Here is a 23,760-nt window from a genome sequence, read left to right as displayed (position 1 = left end):
ATGACCTCCGCAAAATACAGCTTGTGGCTAATCCGCAGCGAGGAACTGGCGGTCAATAATCAGGTGAGCGAGGGCAGGGTGAGGTTCCTTAATTCTGTTTCTTGGGATGCAGTGAGTGGGGGGTGAGTCTCCACGCCGGGGTGTGACTCTCGGGAGTCACGATCTTTGCAGCATATAAGGCAACCAGCAGCTTCCTACTCGGCCGCATTCTGATGGTCCTTAACCACTACGCCACCTGCTGTCCCCCACTGGCATGGAACACAAACCTCCTTTTGCAGTTAGTTGCCTAGGCACAGGGTGCCGTGTGGAGCATGTGCTCCTCTGCCGCTGTGACAGAATTCCTCATTGGGCTTTAATTCCGCTTCCGGCGCCTTAATTCCCCAAACAAAGCCCCGCTGGATTAAAACGTGCTGGAACGGGGCACCAGATCTTCCGCCTTTGCTCATCTGCTAATTGAAGGTGAGAAACAAATTATATTATCCGGCCAAAGGAAGCAGTCTGGATTTTGCCCCCCTCCCCCCCAACAATTGATCCTCTAATTTCCTGGAGTGCCTCCCCATGCACGCCCCCCCCCACAACACCAGGTCATTTGAGCCTCCCACCTACAGCTAGGCTGTTACGGTTATTGCGATTGGCCAAGCAGGATTATCCATGGTGTCCGGGTTGCTTTGTTACCATGACGGCATGCCAGGCCGCCATGGTACCGGAAGAACGGCACTTTCCCTGCTAGCGAACATCCCCCCACCACCATCCTCCCTCCAGCATGGGGGGGTGGGGGGGGTCACGCTGTACTGCTGGATGGAAGCCTGCTCTTACTTTTTAATGAGACGGGAATATTTTGACATTTCATCAATAAGAATGATTAAATTCTTTTTGCCTGACTTAATCCGAAGACGACAGGGCCAGCCAGCAGGGACCCTGGGCCCCGGCGGGATCGGGGGGCCGTGGATGGCGCGCTCTAAGCTGCTTATTTTATTGACCGTGCCCGCCTCCTTGCCTCCGTCATCCCTGGCGCAGAGAGGGTGAAATGGCGTGCGATATAGTTGCTGCGGGGACCCTCACGCAGTGGTGCCCCACTGAGGCAGTTGCACTGTAACACAAACACGCACACACACACACCCACAAACACGCACACACACACACCCACAAACACGCACACACACAGCTAAGCTTCCTCCATCAAAGCCGTCACCGTGGCGATGCCCGTTTGAAAGTGGCGTTTATTCCGGTGCCAGGACGTGGCGCAGGAAACAATGGCAATACCGCGGCACTTTCTGACTCGACAGGAGGAGAGGGGCTGACGGCGAGCGATAAGGCGCCCAGCCTGCCGCGGTCCATAATCGCTCCCTGGGACCATGAGCGCGTGCCGCAGATACGCCAGCTTCAAGCACCGCGCCTCTGTCGCCCATCAGCATGATGGGAAGGCAGCCACCATGTCAGTCCTCCATGAACCACGCCCAGTAAAGCCTGTCACCCAGACTGCAGTCTTGTTTCACTCCTGTCCGCTTTGATGACATCTGAGACCCTAGTGTCACTTTGCCTGTTACGGTCACACATTGCCCACCTCTCAGTCTCTCTGTCTCCCCCCCCCCCCCCCCAGGTGTTTGGCCTTCAGAAGAAGTGATGGCGTACTACAGTCTGAAAAACCGGCACATGTTCAGGTAAGCAGGTTCCAGACTGAAGATGTGACAGTCTGTCCACGGTCAGGTGACACACACACACACACACAGGTTGGTAAATACATTTTTGTGGGGACTCTCCATTCATTTTTATGGGGAAAACCCTAATCCCACCATGACGACCTTAACCCCTACCCAGCCCTTAATCATAAGTAACCAAACTAAATACGAGACTTTTGGAATTTTTACTTTTTTGATTGCATTCACAAATCTTTGTGGGGACCAGACATCACACACAACATCGAAATAACAGGTTTTCATTACATTGTGGGGGACATTTGGATTAATCCTAATCCTCACACACACACGCACACACATACTCTCTCATAATGAACCTCCTTTCCCCTTCCAGACACATCCAGGTGTTTGATTTCCATCTGAGTCACTACGTGTCTCTTTCATTTCCTGTTTTTCCCTTCATTTGGTCATGTGAGAGGTAGGGCGGAGTTTAAAAGGAACAGTGGGGGTCAGAGGGTGGATGGGGGGACAGTATTGATTCGCTTGATGCTGAAGGTCTGGAAGAGGCCTCTGAAGCAGGTCTGGACCTGGAGGTCCAAGTCGTTGCAGGTGGGGTGGATGGGTGGGCGGAACTTACGCATTTCTGTCTGGCATCCTAACGGACTGGTTACCGGCAGCTCGGGATGAAGCAGGAGAAGATAATAAGAGGAAAGGAGCCCATTGAGAGAAGAGCTGCGTGCTTTCGAGTCGCTCGCTGAAGTTCCCTCCTTTTCTTCGCCGCCGCTGACTGTACAGCCAAATAGCTACCTGTCACTGGCCCTTTGTCCTACGTGATGCTTACACGAGTAGCTTTGTGCCTATTAATTTTTAATTGCGCTTTTTTTTCCCCAACAATTGCCAGTCTCATTGTGGATTTAGTTCTTCACTCAGTTGTTAGAAGGTTACATATCAAAAGGGGGATGTGAAGAAAGAGGCTCGGAATCGCTAATCACTGAGACGGAAAGATGGAGGTACTGGGGGGGGGCTGACAGACAGCCTCAGATGAGTCCTCTATTATGGTCGGGTCTCCACAGTAACCGGAGGACGGCTGAAGACCTGCCAGCAGGAGCCTCGCTGTTTCCAGCGGCTCACTCTGCCCTCGGCTCCTGTCATCCACCCGAATGTCACCTCTCTGCCGGCCCTCCTGTCTCGCACGGTCCTGCCCCCCCCCCCCCCCCCCCAACTGATGGGTCCAGGCACGAATGAGAGAAAGATGTGCGTTATTCTGAAAAAAGGGCAGGAAGATTAGATGTTGAGTTATGATCCAACACCCATCGGCCTCCTGACCCTCAGACACAACCACACCCGTGTTTTTGTGGACATGTGTTCTGAGGCTGATTGTTTAAAAAATCTTTACCTATAATGTCAATCGCCATCATGCCCCCCCCCCAGTGAAGGGTGGGTTCGGGTGGGGGGGGGTATGGGGGCTGAGGACAGTGCTGCTTGTGTCTCTAAAGCCACTTTACTCCCACAAAGTCAGAGCTGTTGGGAGAGAGAGCGGAAGCGGAAATCGATGGCTTTGCTGGAATAACATTAAAGTCAATGCTCTCCCCACCGGGACGGCGTATCGCCACTTAATTAAAGTGTCTTTTTTTTTTTATGCTGAACCAACTAGATGCCATTTTCTGTTGCTTGGATTGTGGGGCCCTCCTGGGTTTGGTTCCATTCCTGTTTTTGTCCCTTTTTGGTCATGCCACTCTCGTTTCAGGGGTGCCTCTGTGTGCGAGCTGGGAGGAGGCATGACCTGTCTCGCTGGCCTCATGGTAAGTCCCCCACCCACTGCCCCCCTCCCCCCATCCATATATTTTTTATTTAAGTCTCTTTTTCACAGAGGCTCAGAAGTAGTGCTAACATGCTAATTTAACAACAATGTACAATGATGTGATTGAGGAGGGTTGGGGGTGTTCCCTTGAGCTGGGTTCAGCCAGTGACAGGCTCAGAGCGGAGGGGATTGGGGGTGGGGGGGGGTGATTGTTCGCCGTGGAGGTCTTAAGAGCCCCTCCGGATCGACAGGCTTTCACACGGCATCGATCTGCTCTGTGTCTTTAGAAGACCAGATGCTCTTTATCTCCTTGGAGTCAATATGCCGTGTTGAGACATTCCGGGGACCCCGTTTTCCGAGCCCCCTCCACCTGCCCTTCCCCTCCTCATGCACACACGCCTCCAGCCAGGAAAGAGAGGCAGTCTGCATCGACTCACAGCCGTTTGCGTCCTCAAAATGCGCCGTACAGTCCGATAACGCAGTCCTCTACAGTCCACATGTGGTCACATGCTTCTCACTCCGATAAACATATCTGATGCATCGTGTAGTTTTTGGGAGGGAGTAGTCGCCCAGATTTTTAGCGTTTCCTTTGGCTAGATGAGGCACTGGACAGTGGGTGGTGGTATCCAGATCCACAGGTGCTGGTCCAATTGCCGCAGTGGTATAGTGGATACGTCAGTGTAGCACAGAGCTGACCCGGACAGAAATGCATGATGGGTAGAGGGATTGTAGGGTTGCTTCCTGGGCCGTGCTGTCAAGAGGGCAGGGTGCCCCTGACAGATGATGTCCAGAGAGCAGCGCATGAGGAAACGGCTTACACAAGTTCAATCATATACAATAAAAAATATTTTAAAATTCCACCCCCCCTCTCACTTCTGGGAGGGCTCACAGCGCAGAGTGGACGGCTCCCTCTGTCTGTGGCACAAAGTTATATGAAGGGCATCAGGCAGGCAGAGCGAGCGGCGCGCTGGAGTGACAGGCGCGTGTGATGCCTCAGCCTGATAAACACAGGCCCACAAATGAAACGACCTTCTGCTGGTCATCATCCCCTGTCACAATGCAATTACTGAACAGAATGATAGCAAGATAGAGGCTCCTCGCAAATGCGATGATAAAAGTATTGACTGATTTGATTGAATGATTAAAATAATGCAGACATAAAATGAAAAAGGAGGTGGGGGCAGCCTGAAAAGGTGGGGAGGACAGACTGGGGGAGACTGGGCTTTGCCGGGACCGAGACTGTGCATGTGGGGGGGGGCAGGTCCAGGGCCAGGAGGAACTCATCTAAGGGGTGGGGATGCGTTTTCTGTTTTATCAGCCTAACCGATTATCCCATCACCCCCCCTCCAGATCGCCGTTTCTGCTGACGTGAAAGAAGTCCTCTTATCAGATGGTAACGAGAAGGCCGTCCACAGTACCCTGCTTCCCTGTTCAGAGTGGGGGGGAGTACATGTGCATGCGCGGGTTCGAGGGGAGCAGGGGGGCAGGTACCTGAAGGGGACACGTGCATTCCTCTTCCAGATCTCCTTTATGCATGGCTTGGTCCCACAGTTGTCGTCATATCCCGGGTGCCAGGTGTTTGGGGGGGGGGGTGGCTTTGAAGTGTTTTATCTTTCCTGTTTATGCACTGATGCATCTCCTGGAGGCCCAGGTCTCAGGAGAAACCAGCTTACCGTCAGCACTGTGACAGTATGGCGCCCCCTAAAGCTAGGTACAGATATAGCTGCTTTTGTGGGAACTTGCATTAGTTCCCAGTTTACTGCATTCCAATCCCTAAGCAGAAGCACCCAGGGTGTCTATTATATATGATCTGTTATGTAACCCTTCCCAACATAATTTCCCCAGAGCCTCTACCTGAAACATCACTCCCTTATTCCTCCTCCTCTCAGACCCTGCTAGAAACATCACACCTTAATTCATCCTCCTCTCAGACCCTACCTGAAACATCACTACTTATTCCTCCTAATCTCAGACCCTACCTGAAACATCACTACTTATTCCTCCTAATCTCAGACCCTACCTGAAACATCACTACTTATTCCTCCTAATCTCAGACCCTACCTGAAATATCACTCCCTTATTCCTCCTAATCTCAGACCCTACCTGAAACATCACTACTTATTCCTCCTAATCTCAGACCCTACCTGAAACATCACTACTTATTCCTCCTAATCTCAGACCCTACCTGAAATATCACTCCCTTATTCCTCCTAATCTCAGACCCTACCTGAAACATCACTACTTATTCCTCCTAATCTCAGACCCTACCTGAAACATCACTACTTATTCCTCCTAATCTCAGACCCTACCTGAAATATCACTCCCTTATTCCTCCTAATCTCAGACCCTACCTGAAATATCACTCCCTTATTCCTCCTAATCTCAGACCCTACCTGAAATATCACTCCCTTATTCCTCCTAATCTCAGACCCTACCTGAAACATCACTACTTATTCCTCCTAATCTCAGACCCTACCTGAAACATCACTACTTATTCCTCCTAATCTCAGACCCTACTTGAAATATCACTCCCTTATTCCTCCTAATCTCAGACCCTACCTGAAACATCACTACTTATTCCTCCTAATCTCAGACCCTACCTGAAATATCACTCCCTTATTCCTCCTAATCTCAGACCCTACCTGAAATATCACTCCCTTATTCCTCCTAATCTCAGACCCTACCTGAGACATCACTACTTATTCCTCCTAATCTCAGACCCTACCTGAAATATCACTCCCTTATTCCTCCTAATCTCAGACCCTACCTGAAATATCACTCCCTTATTCCTCCTAATCTCAGACCCTACCTGAAACATCACTCCCTTATTCCTCTTAATCTCAGACCCTACCTGAAACATCACTACTTATTCCTCCTAATCTCAGACCCTACCTGAAACATCACTACTTATTCCTCCTAATCTCAGACCCTACCTGAAATATCACTCCCTTATTCCTCCTAATCTCAGACCCTACCTGAAACATCACTACTTATTCCTCCTAATCTCAGACCCTACCTGAAATATCACTCCCTTATTCCTCCTAATCTCAGACCCTACCTGAAATATCACTCCCTTATTCCTCCTAATCTCAGACCCTACCTGAGACATCACTACTTATTCCTCCTAATCTCAGACCCTACCTGAAATATCACTCCCTTATTCCTTTCAAACACAGACCCTACCTCTCTAATCCAGTCCTCTTTAAGGCCCTCCTAATTTTGGCTCTCAGTGTACTCTTTATCTTTCTTTGTACGTAAGTATACTAAAATAGACTTACTAATTGTATCAATATTTTATAAAAGCCATAATAAGCACAAACAGTGGAATAACCGAGATATATAATCTCATGAATTGAGAATTAAGTACAGTGGTACCTCAGAACTCGAAATTAATCCATTCAGAACTCCGGACCGAATCCTAAAAAGTTCGAGTTCTGATTGAATTTTCCCCTTAAGAAATAATGGAAAACCAATTAATTGGTTCCCGGCCACAAAAAATTGCACCGAAATATGTTTTTCTTTTAGCATTTAAACACAAAATGAATCGGACAAAACAAGAAAAGCATATACTGTACTAAACACATCTAAGCACATTTATCAAAACAGTAATTTTTAAGTAAGAAAATAAATGTATCCAAACAATTTGTGAAGTTAAAAAAAAAACAATGTGCCCTGCCCCGATTGTCCGCTCCTTCTGTGTGCCACAACCCCTCGTTAACCCCGTGTGGAATCCCCATGTGATCAGCTGTTTCTGGTTGTTGTCATTAGTCCTCTGTATTTAGTCCGCGTTTCAGTTTGTTTCCCCAGTCCGGTCATTGTATTGTCCGTCTGCGTTTTGCCTGTCTTACCCGTAATTAAACCCCGTATTCCCGATACCCTCATGTCTGCGCCTTTGTCTCCGTTCCGTCCCCGCTGGGCATGACAATATTATTATAATTAAATGTATTAATGGTTATTAATATTAAAATAATTAATAAGAAATCTTTATTTTTAAATGTATTTTATTATATAATAATTACTGTTACTGTCTATCATTGTCTAAATGTATTTTTACTTTCTAAATACTGTATATGTATTCAGCTAGTGTAAACATGCACGATGCTATCACAGTGAATGCGAGGCTGAGACTGAAGCTTTACCCTTTGTTTCTGCTGAGAGACGTGCCGCGTGACTCATTTCCCCACGCGTACAAGTTATCTTAGGTCGGCGTTCACGGTTTGACTTCTGAGATTCAGATCGAGTTCTAGGTAATTTTTTTTCGAACTGGTTGGTTCGACTTTTAAGAAATTCAAGTTCTAATGAGTTCAAGAACTAAGGTACCACTGTATACATATATTTTCTTCTTCCTTGTTCATGCCACGGAAGCGAGTGCGTCTAAAACTCCAGGTCTGATGAGCTGACCTTTCCATTCCAACCGAGGATCAATGGGAATGTCCACATTAAGTCTGATTGATGGACGTCACTTCACCATCTCCAGGGTGAACCTGGAAGGGAGAGTATCTCTAGCTCGGAACACTCCGTCACACGTGTCACACGTGTCACACACCCTGTCCGACAAAGGGGAACACTGACATTTCGATGCGACCCGGTGACCTCTAGTCCACAAAGGACGTCAGGGTTGTCATTTTCCCCCGAGCCGCCATCTAGTGGGGGCGTGTGCGTATGTCTGGGAACGCATGTCATTTAACTCACCGTGTCATGGCTGCATCTCTCACTATGTGAGCTGCCACTGTATCCAGGGCAACGCTCTTTTCTGGGGGACGGCAAAGCCTCTGCCCGGCCTTTGATCTGGGGATTGAGTGCATAGATCCAACAGGTCCCGCTTGTCGCCCGGCCTAGATTGGATTTGCTAAGGGTCTTTTCTGGGTGAGGAACCCTAATTAAATTACCCTAAAAGTGGCAGGCAGTCTTATTAATCGCAGAGGTGACATCAATCCCGTGGTGTTCCATTATCGGGACCCTCTCTCAAGCGTGGGCATCGGGTTAAAAGGTTTCATATCGATCGCATCTTTGAGATACCTCGCTTGACTTGGTCCAGGCCCTTTCCTCAATAATCTGTGGATTACGTTCAAAGGCATTTGAGATTATGAGCCGGTTCCCTTTCGGTCTGCCACCACTTTGCCTTAACCACATCTCCAGATGTCCGTGCCGTCATCGAGAGGAACCGGCGCGCTGGCATCTTCAGAGCAGCCTCCATCTCCAGCTGGTGAGTTCCTGTTATTACATCACGTCCTGTCAGGCTTTCGCCACCTTCTACTTCTGTTGCTCTTACTATAAACAGCCGTGAATGAGTAATAAACCTGAGAGTCTTAACAAACTCCTGTTTTCAGGATGGATCCATCTCTCCACCTTCTAACTTCTTAGCTTGATCAGGGTTGAAGGGGGGCCTGGAGCCAATCCCAGACAGCACAGGGTACTTTGGCTGGATGCCAGTGCCATGCAGGGGACACAGACACACACACAATCCTAACCACATGCCTTTGGACTGCAGAAGGAACCTCAGAGAAAACCTGCAAACTCCTCATGTAGTGATAGGACTTAAATCACCAAACCCAGACGTATGAGAGGCTACACTGCTACCCACTGAGCCCCGGAGCAGCTTTACAGGACGGAGCTCAAGTTTTTTCTTACCTTTTGGCTTCATAATAATTGCGATTTGCTTAATATTGGGAGTTGGGGTCTATCACGTTCCTGGCTCGCGGTCATCAACCGGGAATGGGAATTATAAGGGATCTGACCCACCGGGCAGGCACAGGGGGCTGGGAGGGCACCTGGTCGCCACACCAACCACTCTCGGTCCGCCACGGCCGTTAGGGCAGCTCGCTCCGGCGGAAAGCCGTTCCTCGGCAAGCAGCGCCGTTCACACCAATCCCAGCTCACGGGAGGCGGTGAGAAGAGTAATTACCTCAAAAAGTCATTCTGACGCCGAACGATCTAAGTAGCTGTTCCTCCTCCCTGCCCCCCCCCCCATCCGCGCCTTCCTTCTCACGTGTTTACACTATGATGATAAATTGAAAAAGTAAACGTATAATTAGGGTAGATTACTTTGATTGTTTTCTTTACAGATTAAGCTTCCTGTCAAAATGTGCCATTTCCAAGGGTGAAGGTCGCGCACGATTGGATGAAGGGAATTTTGTTGCTCAAATCACTGAATAATAGATTCAGGCCCCCTGCTGGGAGAGGAGATTGTGTTTCCACCAGACATCATTTTTGTTTACTGAGTGTTAATAATGACTAATTAATAATCAGATTTGGCTGTCTGGAATATGGCATCTTTTAACAATGAAAAGTCGGGTGTTTAACTGATTTCAAGCCTGCTACGGTCTGGGAGAGGCAGAGGATTGGGGCGTATTCACCTGCCACATTTCTGCCTGCTACTCGCCTGCGCCCCCTGCTGCTGCGGTGGTGGTGGCGGCGGGTGTCCGTGCGGTTCGGACCGTGACAGTGTGTCCTAAATGTTTGACTTGGCATCATCTAAGGGCCGAGTCGTGATTCACGTAACAATCGACAGAAAGTTTCGAGAAAGGTCCTCCTCTCCAGGCCGAAGGGACGTCTGTTCCCTGCCAGCTCTCTGAGGTCAAGACCTCTCTGCAGAAAGTTTGCATTGCATGATAGGGGCCCCCACACTGACCCAAAGCTGACCTGTTACATTCGAGCCTGTCAAATGGTATCAGGACTCAGATGACTTTCTAACATTATCTCCTCATCCATGGTTTGCCCGTTTCGGATGGCAGAAAGGAGCAGAGATGGGGGAACTGGGGGGCAGGATGCACATGGGGTGTTTGGCATTGCTGTGACAGAGGGAGAGAAGGGAGAACACAAGAGAAGAGTCTCTGATTGTCTCTCACCCCCCCCCACAGTGTCGTGAGATGGGACAGTGAGCCGGACGTCTCCACTCTGGAAGGACACTTCGACATTGTGCTGTGTGCCGACTGGTGGGTGAACCCCTCACTCTACCCGGTCTCCCCCAGACTCATGACCTGCCCAGTGCCCCCCCCCCCCCCCCACAGCCCCTGCACATTAATATTCCCCGGCATGTGACATTTATCAGATAGGCTCCCTCCAATGGTAAGTTCCACCACGTTATTTCCCCCAGGCTGGCTCCGAGGAGCATTTCCATTTTTCTGAAATTGCCTCTTTTTTCATGCTTGGCGTCCCAGCAAATGGATGACTTAGGCAAATTGCAAATAATTATGGCTCAGTGAGGAGACAGAGGGGGAGACCGCAGAGAAAAGCAAGTGTAGCAACACAAACATCTCAATTAGCCGGCTCCTTAACATAGATCTCACTACTGATCAAGCAGCCCGGCCTTTTTTTTTTAAAGCCCCCCCATGGTCCTCCTATTTTTCTGCCCTCCCCGCCCCCCCGGGTTGTATTTCTCTTAATGTCTGCGTGATTGGTTTCTGTTCCCTCTGTCCATTTGGTGCCTGGTTGGGTGTCTCCCTGAAGTGAACATTATTTCCCCTTTTCCTCACTTATCTCAAACGACAGCCGATTTCAACTGCTCCTGATTAAAAGATAGGGTGCGGGGAGTTCTGGGTGTGTGTGTTTGTAGGGGGGGCATGCATCACCCTCCGTCTCTGTGTCTTTAGAGGACAAAGAGTGCGTGTCACTCCGGGTATTGGCACAGTGTGTCTGCTAGTGACTGACTGAATGCAGTGAGGATGGTGATTGGGGGTTGCCGTGGTACCAGTTAAAGCACATCAGGGGTGTTCCAGTGTCCTGAATTGCCAGGACAGTTGGTCTGGAGCTCTTTGTTCTTCTGTGCTCTGTATTCAAGTTCCATGTTCTGTGTTTGGGTTCTGTGTTCCATGTTTGATTTCTGTGTTCCTGGTTTGAATTCAATTTTCAAGTTCTGTGTTCCATATTTGAGTTCTGTGTATCATATTTTCATTCCATGTTAGTGATTAATCTTATTCGAGTACCATCTTCCATGTTCCAGGTCTGGGCTCCATTTTTGAGTTCCCGCCGCAGTCGCTGGGCAGACTTCATGCAGGTGTTTGTGAAAAACGCCGGCTTCTCAGAACAGAAATGAAATTGCTGCAACAGATGTATAACATGATGACTAGCTGGGGAAGGGAAAAGTTTCATTTCATCTTCAACAAAAGGGCATTTTAAACGGTGGTTTTAACACAAATATCAAACAAGCCGGCCAGGAGAAGATTGTAAAGTGACTGTTTGGTGGATGAACCTGAAGTCTTCAGACATGTAGCAGTTTGGAGTGTCCTTGCAAAGTGCAAAGACACGATTGACATGGCACCGCTGCCCCCTTTCCCCCCACCAACATCAGCCGTTCGCCTTCATCCCTGGTGTGCCGGCGTAATTGCTGCCCGGGAGAGCGATCGCGCTGCGATTAGCCAGCCGCCACACAACTGATCGGCGCTAAGAAAAGGTCAATAGGCACACACTCCGCTGTAATTACAGCCTATCAGGCGGCCGGCAGGGTCCCAGCTGCGGGGCCCTTCACCACGCGCGCCACAGGTAAGGGGGCGCCAGGCGGCCAACAGGGCCCTAGCTGCGGGGCCCTTCATCGCACGCATCACAGGTAAGGGGCCGCCAGGCACACAGAGGGTCAGGCAGAGTAGGGGGCATAGAGAGAGAGAGAGAGATGGGGAGGCAATTAAGCACTGAAAGAGGAGGAGGACAGAGTGGGAGCGATGCTTAGATACCAAGAGGAAGAGGAAGTCCTTAAGAGATCAATATCAAAACAAGGATGAGAGACCACATAGTAAACATTCAGTCAGCTGGGGTCGTGCTCCTCAGGCTGAGTGTGACACAGACAGCCAGAATTTTAGACACCCGCACCTCTGTAATTCACGTAACCTCTTTAGGGGTGTAGTGCACTGGAGGGTGGCAAATATGCAGGGATGGATTTTAATAAACACTTTAAGGTGTTAGAGCTGGGGCCACTCTTTGAGACTGGCTCACACTAGACAACGTAATGAATTATAGAGGCACTTGGTGCAGGGGTCCTTACTGTGGTAAGGGACTGGTTTTCTGAGTGATCACGAAGGCGGGGCGGACATTTTAGCTCCACCTTCCTGCGCTCGTGAGGGTTTTATTTTACACAAAAATGTTCTGAGGGCAGAATGAAAAATGATTGGTTCAGAGAGATAACCAATCACATTGTAGAGGAGGTGGGTCCAAGCAACTATAGGAGGCGGGACCAAGACATCTGATTTTTTTGTTCTGCCCTCAGAAGGTTCTCGTGTAAGTAAAACTCCCATGAGCCATTCCTGCCCCCATCAGGGTTTTTTAGCTAGAAATCCTTCCCATGAGCATTGTTTCTGCCCCTTTGTGCACCCAGTTTCCTGTCTGTATGTTCGACTTTGAGCAACACCCAGCCACATGTTGCCAGGGCACCTTGGGTGCCAGGTGGCAGGGGCAGGTTTGGCTGTGTTTCCATCCCCCCGCCCCTCCCGTGTCGCCGTCCTTGCCCATGTAGCATCGTTCAGGCTGGCATTCAGGCAGCGGGCTATTGTGCTAACCCGTCTGCTGGGCTCAGCCTAGCCAAAGCCTTCCCACGTATGGGCACCGAGATAAAGCGCTTTGTGTGTGGAGGGCTGCCCGGCCGGCTGGGGGTTCCGTGCATCTCGCCGTTCAAAAGCAAGCCGTGTTCTGTCACCATTCGTGTCGGGCGGCATGCCGGTCCCTGCCAGCTCTTGACCTGGCAGTGCCACAGCTCGAGCGGCAGCAGCGATCGCCATGGTTCCACCCTTTTACCCCCCGCCCACTTACGTGCCACTCTGCCTCACCCTGCTCTTCCTGTCACTTTTAGAAATCATTTTCATTTGCCCGAAAGCTTCATATCCATGGTGGACTTTGGGATTAATGATATGCAATAAACAATAAAAACAGCAACAGTACACAAGGAGGCGTGAGTGAGGATGGGGAATAACACAAACAGGAATTATTTCCTAATCATCAATAACATCAATCGCCCGATTAGAATAAGAGGCTGAGCAGCACCATATGAGTTTGCAGCTGAGTAATTTATTAAATGCCTTCGACAGTGTGCCTCCACACACAAACGGTTACTTGACGTTTCACCGCACGGTTTATGGCAATGGCAGCCGAATACGACTGGATTAAGTGTGGAGGTCTGGACGGGGGCTGCCGTCAGATGTAAAATTCTCTGTAGCTTAAGGGATGGTCACATATGGATGACCCCAGGACAGCAGAGGGGGGGCAAGGCTCTCACAAGTAAATTAGAGTCAGTGTTGCTCTCAGACAGATCCAGGACTGACTGGAATCATCTCCAGCCCCCCTCACCAAAATCTCCTCTTTGTTGTATTGAGAGTTTTTGGGGTGCCTGGGGATCTGATGGGTGCTGATGTCATCCACATATAACAGGCAAACCTTCTGGTAGAAGGTAAGGGTGCAGTAGATGGGGGGTGAAACTGGGTCTGGGAGCACGGGGAGATGGGGGGAGGGGGGCAGGTGAGACTATGGGGGGTGCTTATCTCACTAAGGGAAAGGAACCAGCAACTGGTGGAGGCCCTACCCCCCCACCCCAGTCCAACCTTCATTGTTCCCTATTGACCTTTCCCTCCCGAAACAGGAGGGCGCAAGTTCACCACATAATGAAACTGATTGAAGGTCAGGGGTCATGACCCTGACACGTGTAACAGGGGTCACTGCTAAATTTATCACTCACATATTCCTGTCCTGTACACCAGCAAGGAAGCACTAGCCTGCATGCGTATCTGAAAATGTGCTTGGATTTAAATAGATTTTTAAATGGGTTTTTGTTGTCTGTTTCTAGAAAAATCATTTGTGAAAATTCTTTGAGTCACAGTTAGGACAGATAGGGTTACATAAACTATGTTGGTGGCAGTGTGAGGCGTCTGGTAGACCTTCGTGCCACACCCATCACCTGCAGCAGTATAATGGAAGAAGTTCCTCGCATCAGTAACAGACCCCTGGTGTACTTGGAGTTGAGTGTGTGACTGAGTGCTCAACTGGCATCTGCCGTCTGATTGATCACTGAGGTCACATGGGTCAGGAGCTCCGCCTACCTTGGCTTGTATTAAGAATACCTGTACACATGACCCGGGGGTGTGGGAGACGTCCTACCCGGGGCTGCTCCATGTGTGCATGTCCTCGGCCGGGCAGATTTGTCAACAGAAGGTCATTGAGCTACGTAACTGGAACCCCCCACCCCCCATCCTCACCCCCCCCTCCAGATTTGGATTATGCAGATCCTGGGTCTGGGGAAGCTTGTATTGTTGCATTTAATAAAATTACTTGCAAACTAATTTATTATATTATTGGAATATTAACGCAGCGTGGCGCAAGGCAGCGGCAGCACTAATCTGCGTGACGCCCTTAGGGCCCCCCCCCCGCCCCAGAGGGCACTCGGCAAATTAAGCGGGAGCCATCGGGGCTTTTTATCTAATCACTAATTCAGAGCGCTGCCCGGGGAGCAGGGGGGGCACACAGAAACTCGTGCAATCAGGTCTGACCCCCCCCCCCCACCCCGCTGTGCTTGCGTGCCCCCCAGAGGGACACACACTCAGGTACACACTCCCATGTCGCAAAACACAGTTACTGAGAGCCCCGGAACCTTTCAGTATGTGCCTCAGGGCCATCGTGTGGGGGCCACTGGAATGAAAACCATTACAACCAAACCAAATGTGTGGAGTGTACATTTTCAGTGTTATATTTTGCCCAGGCAGTCCGGTGACCTTTGACCTTCACCGCTCTCCCGCCAGGTTGCCACGACGTTGCTGCTATTTGTACCCACTGAGTATGTCTGTCTGTATGCCTGAGTGTGTGTGTGTTTGCGTGTGTGTGCGCTCGTGTGGACGATTGCAAGGGGCTGAGAAACAGCGCTAAAAACATTGCGTGATGGGGGTGGGGTGGGGCAGGGTGGGGTGGGGCGGCGGGGGGGCGCGTGGCAGACGGAGAAAGCATCTTACCCATGCAAATTGTTTTCTCGTGCTTTTGTGGCACTTTTTATTTGTAAACAAAGAAAAATAAATAGCCTGCTGGTTTATCTGGTGCAACTATCATTTGGAATGAATTCTAATCTTCCCTCCCTCCCTCCTCCCTCCCCTCCCCTCCGCTCCCCTTCTCGCGGCAGCCTTTTCCTGGACCGGTACAGAGAAAGCCTGGTTGATGCAATAAGGAGATTGCTGCAGCCCAGTGTAAGTACCCGTCCGTCGTCTCGAAAGCTGCGTGCTGGTAGTAATTAGTCTGAGCGCCATGATTGAGACAGTAATGGAATGGAAGGATTAATATCATGTAATACTTTAATACTTATTGTGTGCAACTTGAATTGGGTGTTTTAATCCATCTGATGTCGTCTGGTAATCGCAGAGCGAGGAACTTGTTAAATTTGGCCTCGCGATAAGACTCAAGGCAAAGCGAGCGGAGCAAGTTTCCGAGATGGAGTGAGATTGTTGTTTTATCTTGTGGGTTTTGAAGTGTTTGCTTTAATTTAACCAAAAAAGGTCTTTGCGTTAAGAAAATGGCTGGTCATTTCACACTCCTTCCCCCTTCCATTCGGTGAAGACTCTCTCGCTCTTAGTCAGCTGACCACCAGTTGGCCAATCAGATTCTGTTCAGGATTCTGTATCCCACAATGCTCTACTCGTCTTTATATCTTACTCCCCAGCCCCCTTCCTAGGTGGGCAGAACAAACATCTCGTACTGGGACCACATCTTGTTCAAATGGCGTGTTCCGTCAATGGACCTGTCTCCTGAGAGCAGGCTGACCAGGCCCCACTGGATTGACAGCGGAAACAATTAAATTCACTGTCTAATTGCCTTAATTCGTTAAAGATGGACATCTAGCCCCTGGGCTGCTCAAATCATGTTGTTAGATGATGATTAGTCTGTATTTGGGGGAAAACAACATAAAATAATTAACTGAAACAGCTGTTGGGTTGGGCATCATTGGAGAGTGTTGTTTTTTTTTCCCCCTGTGTTGTTTGTTGCAAATCTTCCATTTAATTAAAATACTAATATGATCGAAATATCAAATAGTAATATTTAAAGCTGAAAGATTTCAAAGGAAACTTTAAACCTCTGCTTAATCCTCTTAGCGTCTGACAGGTTGGTCTGTAACGTGTGGATGTGTTTCCAGACGCAGATTGGATTAAGCGAGTTTTAATCTTTTTGTTTATTATCTAATATAATACCTGGGCGAAGTAAAATAAGAGTGTAAAATGAGTCTGGCTACTCTAGAGACCATGACCTCGAAGGATCACCCCCCCAGCCCTACCCCTACTCCAGCAGAGGGTGGAATACAGAGGGGTGGGCAGCTGCTGCGTGGTCCTCATGCCCACCGGGTTCCTCCACCCAGCTCTCTTCTATTGTTTACAGGTCCCCAGGCAAAGAGCACACTTCCCCTTTAAATCGTATCGACGACCCGCGTATCGAAGTGGCCTGGACACATACAAAGCCTGACATTCGAGATAAAACGCATGCATCCACATCGATAAATGGGTGGGAGGTTGGGTCCGGGAATGCACGTGCACCCCCACCCCGAACGCCGTGCCCCCACCCCCTTTCTGACCTGAGCACCACAGGCCCCTCCGCAGCCCTCGGAGCACTTCGTGAAAAAATGACGCCATCACGCGTGGGGTGGAGGGAGGGAGGGAGGGAGGGATGGATGGAGGGAGGGAGGGAGGGATGGAGGGAGGGAGGGAGATCGATTGTTGGATTGCCGCGGGAGCTTAATCTCATTTCCCTTGTCGAAGCTTGTGTTTTTTGGAGGACGCCGCGTCATTACCGCCTAAACGGAACCGCCATTTCCGCTGAAGCTCCGGGGCAATGAAACGAGCCGTTAAAGTCACAGAGGGATGCCCTCTCTGGTCACACAGTGCCGATCCTCACCCTGCCCTCCATCTGCCCCCTCCCCCCCAGGGCACAGCCCTCGTGTTTGCACCCCTCCGCGGTGGGACCCTGGACGTCTTCTGTGGCCTGGCAGAAGATGCCGGCTTCACCGTGGGCAGATACGAGAAGTACGATGAGCTGGTATGGGACCTTCACCAGAAGGTAGGTGCCCCCCCCCACCTGAGTATGGCTGTACACCTGCACACTGCACCTGTACCCTACACCTGCACACTGCCAAACACACCCTGGCCCCAGTTCCCTCCCCACCTGGGCCTGGGTTCCCTGGCTCCTCAAGGCCATTGACTTTAAGGGCCACATGCAGGAGCAGCAGTCATGGGGGGGGGGGTGAACTAGGGGTGTAAGGGTGCACAAAAATCATGGTTCAGTATGTACCTCAGTTTTGAAGTCAAGGTTCAGTCCATTTTTGGTACAGTGGGGGTAATACAAATAAAACATAAATTGCTTTTTTTTTCTTTATTAAACAGTGGTTTACTGAACAAAGTATGACTGTCTTTCTTAAATAAAAAGTCAATACTCAATACTGCTGAAACCTACTAACAAAAAAGTAAAGTAGGTAAATAAATATTCTCTGCATTTTCTGCATTCATTCAGTACATATGTATACCGAAGATTTTCGGTACGGATACGTGTTCCATTCCTATCGCGAAGTGAGCCGGGCACCAGGTCCGCATTCGGGCCGCAGACAGGTGTGCGCACGCCGGCTCGCCGGTTGCCAGCGGCAACCACAGGTGCAATCAGGCGAGGCCTTCATGTGGAGAGGTGCTTGAGCGGGCCCGCATTGTCGCATTGTCTAATCATTTACACAATTAACTGGTTTCCCGCCAGCGCAATTTTCCCGAATTATTTGCCCCTCGGAGGAAGTGGCAGCTGACGGAGCGGACGCCGGCTGAGTCGGGGGGGCTCTGACCCCCCTTAAATGCCGGACATGGGGGCTTTCTGACCTTGACGCCCACTCTCTCCCATGGGATGATCCTGCTCTCACACACTGTACCACTGACAGACCAAGCTCCATCTGGAGGGTTTCCAGTCGGGTCCAGTCTCTCGGAGGGGAGGTACTGGAAGGCGGGTGGCTCGACGTAACGCCCCCAGCGTGATAAAGAGCAGAATGAATGTGCCGATGTGGAGCCCTGTGGGGTCGCACCCCCTGCGGACACCCACAGAGAGAGGACCTTTAAAGTCCTTTTTGTCCACCCTCCCCAGGCTTTCAGTTGTGCGCCCAGGGACTCAAAGCCACGACACCGGATACCCGCGGCTCAGCACTCACACTTAGAGACCCTCGTACAGTAAAGTGCCACTTAGAGGCCATTAGCCAGCCAGGTTGGGTTTCGGTCTCCAATTAACAGCTCCTTCGCAGGTGCATCCCCCAGGTGGGGGCCCGGCACACCCCAGGGCCGGGCCGTGGAGCTTCGGCGTGGACAGCTACTCACCGGCCAGGGGTGTGCCGTCGTCGCACGATGATGATGCGCTTTGTGGGGGAAGAAAAGGGGAGTGTCCTTATGGGGCTAGACAGACCCCCCTCCCCCACCTCACAGTGGGCGTTCATCCGCTCCCGCTGCGCACTTTTCGTGGCCCCCACCGCTCTATTGTGTGCCCCCACCATACCTGAAGTCTGGTGGGCTCCTTTTTTTTCCACGTAGGGACCACCTACAGTGCCTCAGTATACAGGAGGATAATGATGTCCTTTGCGGTGGGGGGGGGGGACAGCTGAGTCAAGTGTCCCTCACCTCCGTCTGCTTATGTGAGATTAAACAGAGGTGTGGGGGCTCTGGGCGTTGCGTGTGGGGGGTGGGGTCAGGGTGCCCCTGTAGCCCCTTGCTCATTTAACCCCATGTAATCTCCCTCTCATTAACTCTCGCACATCCCCTCTTTTAGACTCGCACACGCACCCAGCCTGTCCCCCGGCTCACGCACACGCACCCAGCCTGTCCCCCGGCTCACGCACACGCACCCAGCCTGTCCCCCGGCTCACGCACACGCTCCTGTCATTTCTGATGGGGGATTACGCAGCGCTTCTCAGTTTTATGTAATTAACGAGCCCTGCCGTCAAACACACTACACTCAAAAGTTGATGAAAAGCTTTTCAAGCTGATTAATTTGTAAATAAAGGTATTTGTCTTGCGTGAACGTGCTCACGATTTATGTACTTTAGGTTAGAAGTTAATATCTCTGTGGGTGCATATGGAGAACACGTATATGGATATATGCATATATGCACACACATGTTCCTGTGGACACACCCCAACATGCTTATGGGGGGGGGGGGGTGCTTTTGGGAATCAGAGACACAAAACAAACCTGAAGTGGCTTCCATGCATCCGGCCCGAGTGAGATGATCCTCTTATCTCCCCGTGAACACGCTACTCCGCGGATTTGCTGAACAGGTCGGCACCAGAGACAGCAAGCATGGACCCGCTACTCTCTACCAGGTACAGGACGGCCGTGGCTCTCACCCTGCTGGCCAGGGAGGTGAATGACACCACCATTCTGCCAGTGACCTACGGGAACCAGCAGGCAACGGGACAGCCAGGGCAGTTAAAATCATGAAAGTCACCGGTTCTAGCCTCGAGATTCAGGAACCGTAGCTGGGGTGCAGATGATCGGTGTGGCCCTTCGAACGGTCAGTCAGAAATATGCTTTGTGGAGAAGCTGTGTCGGGGGTGGGGGGCCCGTGAGGTCAGAGGTCACAGAACACGGGCTGGAAAAGGGAATATGACAAGACAGAGCTGGAGCTAATTTCAAGTGGGGGGTGTTTCATTGTTTGTATGTCTGGTGGGTGAAACGACAGGACTGTGGGCAGAAACAGACCCCCCCACCCCCAAACCCACACACACACAGTGCACTGCTCCAACACACGCCTCTGCACAGGGCCAGCGATTTATTTTTTATTTTTTGTATGTTCCCCATGCCTGCCTGTTATCCTCTTATCCCCACTGTTCTGGAATAGAGCGTGAGCAGCTGCAGGAGTGTAAGGCACTAGATAATGTAGCTATTTTCTGCCTGCCCATCTTAATCTTGTTACACAAATGGTTGTGAAGAGAGTCATGAATTTTAATTTTGCCCCCCGCGTATTAACCCTACCGTGTCCGCCCCCTATCCCAGCTGCCCGGGCCAGCCCCCCCAAACCCCCCCCCCCTAGCCTCGTCCTCCTCTCGCTCCCTCTCTCTGCACGCCACGCCCGGCCCGTCTGCCTGCCTCTTCACGCGCTCTTCTTCCGAGAAGCTCTGGGAAGCAGCGATGAAGTAAATGACTTATGCGTCGGCGAGGTGGCGATTAAACGTAATGCTGATTTACGCAGCCAGCCGTGACGGTGATTAGGTCCCTGTGACCAGGGGGACTGGCTCTGCTTGTTAAACTTTTCACCTCTGCTGGCTTTTCGGGTGTGTGTGTGTATGTGTGGGGGGGGGCTGTTTCTCACATGTTTCTCCCCCCCCCCCGTTTTGCTTTCGGCCCTGGGATTTGACTGTGAATGTTGCCTGCCTGGCCATGGGTTTAGCGCTGGGCTGGCTGGTCTTCGATTACGGAGGTCGCAGGTTCAACCACCGGGCCGGCACTTGGAAGGGTGGGCGAAGAGATAATGCCGGCGGGTGGAGGCGGGGGGGGGCAGGATTCAGTCTTATCGGAGGGCTTGGGAAAGAGGGGACGGTTCTTTATAAAACTGGGTAATACTGGCCAGCCGTCATCAGTTTGTTGGTACAGATTAGGGAGCCCCCCGCCCCCCCCCCCCCATAGGTCCCGTGGCTAACAGGTCCAACTAGGTCCAGTGCCAAAATGAATCTTCACTTAACAGCAATGAAATAATTTCGTTTCCCTTTTTTTGTGATTAAATAAGCAAGTCAGCTGTAATTTCTTAGGTTTTTATTATAATTTGTTATAATTATAATAACCATAATTTGCTTTATTGTTGCAGCTGCATCCCATCTTTCAATATTTCTCTCGCTCACCGATTCTTTCGTTGTCCCTTCTATGCTCTTCAGGGTACCTTGATAAGTGTGTCTTTGGGAAGCTTGCACAACTTTGGTGTGTAGTGCATCCTGAGTGGTCCGGCTTGCACAGAGTTGGTGTGTAGTGAATCCTGAGTGGTCCGGCTTGCACAGAGTTGGTGTGTAGTGGATCCTGATTGGTCCACCGCTGCTCCCTGCAAAGCTAATAGGGTGAGGGGAATGGCCAGCTTTTTAGAACAAAGGACAATACTCCTGCTTCAACTTTAAATACAGCTCTGGAAAAAATTAAGAGACCACAGCAACATTTTTATTTTCACTTATTTCTCAGTTTATGCGAATGTATCTGGTAAAATATAATTCTTTTTTGCAAACTCCAGCCTGGCTCTTCCCTACTTCTCATTGATGAAGGACTTCTTCCTTGCTTTATGGGTCTTCAGTCCTGCTTCTGGGAGTCTGATACGAACTGTCCTAGCAGTGCACTTCACACCACTTAATATTTGCCATTCTTTTTGAAGGTCACTTTAGGTCATCCTCTGATTCATGAGGCACCATTGGATAAGTTGGCGGTCACGTCTGGCATTCGAGAGCCGCTTCTATCCTCTACCTGGGTAGTTTTTGGTCGTTCCCAGTGTCTCCTGATTCATATTGTTCTTAGAAATTTTGAGCCTGGAAGCAGCCTGCCGCGCAGTGTAGCCTTCTGCCAGCAGAACCAGGATTGAAACAGGATTTAAAAAGAGGCAGATGATCACTGGGTGTTCAGGGTAGGAGTAGAGCCAAATGAGAGACTGAGCCCATCACCTTTAGGGGGTGTTGTCTGGGCTAATTACCCATCATGCACTGCAGAACTGGAGCTGAAGGCGCGTTTATGTTACAATTATGCAGATATTATTTTATAGCCAGTAACGTATGTAGGTAATTTTCCTTCCTGATTTAATATTATTTTATAGTCATTATCAGGACTGTGTTACAAACATGGTGTAACATAATAGCTTTCTTTTCATGTCTTTTTCTTGGTGTGCCCCCCTGGCACGGACTTCTGACCCCTAAGGACTGTTGTGTTTCAGATGCAGAGCAGAGGGATGGAGACGTACGACGAGAACATCCATTACCCACTCCTGCTCACTCTGACGCGGGCCCCCAGCCCAGGCTGGCTCCTCTGACGCGGCAGGGTGCTCCTCTCTCTCCTGCAAGCCCCCCACAGATCTGTGGTCTGTGCCACTGTGCCCCATCGGCTCCTTACCACCACACCATTCTGTGCCAGCATTTTATATCACTGTATTAACGGATGTACGATTTTTGCTTTTTAAAATCATTTTGGGGTCACTTTTATCCAGCCTTTGCACCACTGTAAACTGCACCAGTATTTTCTCAGAAATACATGAAATAAAATTTTGATTTCTTTTTCTTATATTTTAGTCTGATCATATATTTCTTTTTGTTTCTCTCAAATTTCAATCCTAATAATAACCTGTTTTTCCACTATAAATGTACATGTTCAGTTTTATTATCTAGGTGCAAATTTTTGGTGAAGAATACCGGATGAGACACCTCGCAATGTTTTTCCCCTCACTGTGTAATTACCGAACTGAAGGGGGTCACCAGCTGCAGGCGCCGTGATTGTGCCACGGTCACACCGCGGTCGAACAAGGGCCCCGTGGTGGCGCGATGGAAAATGTGCGACGTGCAAAACCGAAAACAGCCAGGAGGGCGGCTGTGGTTGTAGCAGGGCCCTCGGGTCACCGGGCCCTCAGTGTTACGCTCTGTGTACCGGCCGGGGCAAACCAGATGAGCTCTGGCACCGAGACGTGTTTACGGTGCCGCTCTGCGGCTTGATGTTCTACTTCTCGCTTCTTCTGCACTGTGTAAGACTCGATGACGTTGGCTGCCGGTCTCCTCGGACCCGTCAGGTGAATCCAATGACTGTGAATTAAAACACTATTGTGGTATTACTCTCATCTCCTAAGAGTGTTTCTTAAGACCCGTTTCCTTATAGTTTTAACTTCTTATATGTTTCTTTTTAATCTTTAATTATGGTGTTATGGTGATTAAAATTCTGTCTCTTACGTTATTTGAGGTGAATATTTCCTTTTTTCAGGGTGCTTAAGCAGATTAGAGAGGTTACACCACTATTTGCAGGACTAAATTCGCAGTGAAAGAAAGATGGGAGCCCTCTAATGAAGGTGGATTTGCTACACCTTTAAAGAAGAGGCAGAACAGGCCAAGGATGACTGTGTGTTAGCCTCAGGCTAAGGGCTACAGGAGCACCCTACTTTTTTTGCACCCAGGAAAAGAGGCTGAACCCAGTTAGAAGGCCAGTACGCTGTAGGCCTCAGTCCTCAGTCTATATTTTCCAGCACCAGAAAAAGAGTCACTGGCCTGGGGTGAGGCTGAGGGCCCAGCTCAGTCCGTCTCAGATTCTGCTATTCCACTTTTTGAATAGAAGAAAAGAAGAGTAGAGGTTCTGCCATGTCTAATTCCCTTGGGTTTCTGGGACAGGGCTGGGTGGGGGTGATCATCC

The 23,760-nt window shown here is 50.1% G+C and overlaps 1 protein-coding gene and 1 long non-coding RNA gene across 3 annotated transcripts in view; one reads left to right on the top strand and one right to left on the bottom strand.

Annotated features, from left to right (window-relative positions):
* The window catches only part of camkmt (calmodulin-lysine N-methyltransferase), a 72,677-nt gene extending 50,027 nt beyond the window's left edge, over window positions 1-22,650 (top strand). Inside the window, exons 4-11 of the mRNA XM_023804399.2 lie at window positions 1,601-1,661; window positions 3,385-3,439; window positions 4,789-4,852; window positions 8,578-8,644; window positions 10,299-10,373; window positions 15,524-15,587; window positions 17,311-17,442; window positions 22,307-22,650. Of these exons, the coding sequence (XP_023660167.1) occupies window positions 1,601-1,661; window positions 3,385-3,439; window positions 4,789-4,852; window positions 8,578-8,644; window positions 10,299-10,373; window positions 15,524-15,587; window positions 17,311-17,442; window positions 22,307-22,402 (614 nt within the window). The 3' untranslated portion in view covers window positions 22,403-22,650. The remainder of the gene's footprint in view (window positions 1-1,600; window positions 1,662-3,384; window positions 3,440-4,788; window positions 4,853-8,577; window positions 8,645-10,298; window positions 10,374-15,523; window positions 15,588-17,310; window positions 17,443-22,306) is intronic.
* The window catches only part of LOC111840018 (uncharacterized), a 33,855-nt gene continuing 31,295 nt past the window's right edge, over window positions 21,201-23,760 (bottom strand). For both annotated transcript variants that reach the window (XR_002837265.2, XR_011989502.1), the window contains one exon: window positions 21,201-21,444. This is a non-coding gene — a long non-coding RNA (uncharacterized lncRNA). The remainder of the gene's footprint in view (window positions 21,445-23,760) is intronic.

This window comes from Paramormyrops kingsleyae, chromosome 3 (assembly GCF_048594095.1).
Source record: "Paramormyrops kingsleyae isolate MSU_618 chromosome 3, PKINGS_0.4, whole genome shotgun sequence".
Taxonomy (NCBI): Eukaryota; Metazoa; Chordata; class Actinopteri; order Osteoglossiformes; family Mormyridae; genus Paramormyrops; species Paramormyrops kingsleyae.
Note: the sequence above shows the minus strand (reverse complement) of the source record. Positions and strands in the feature narration are given on the sequence as shown.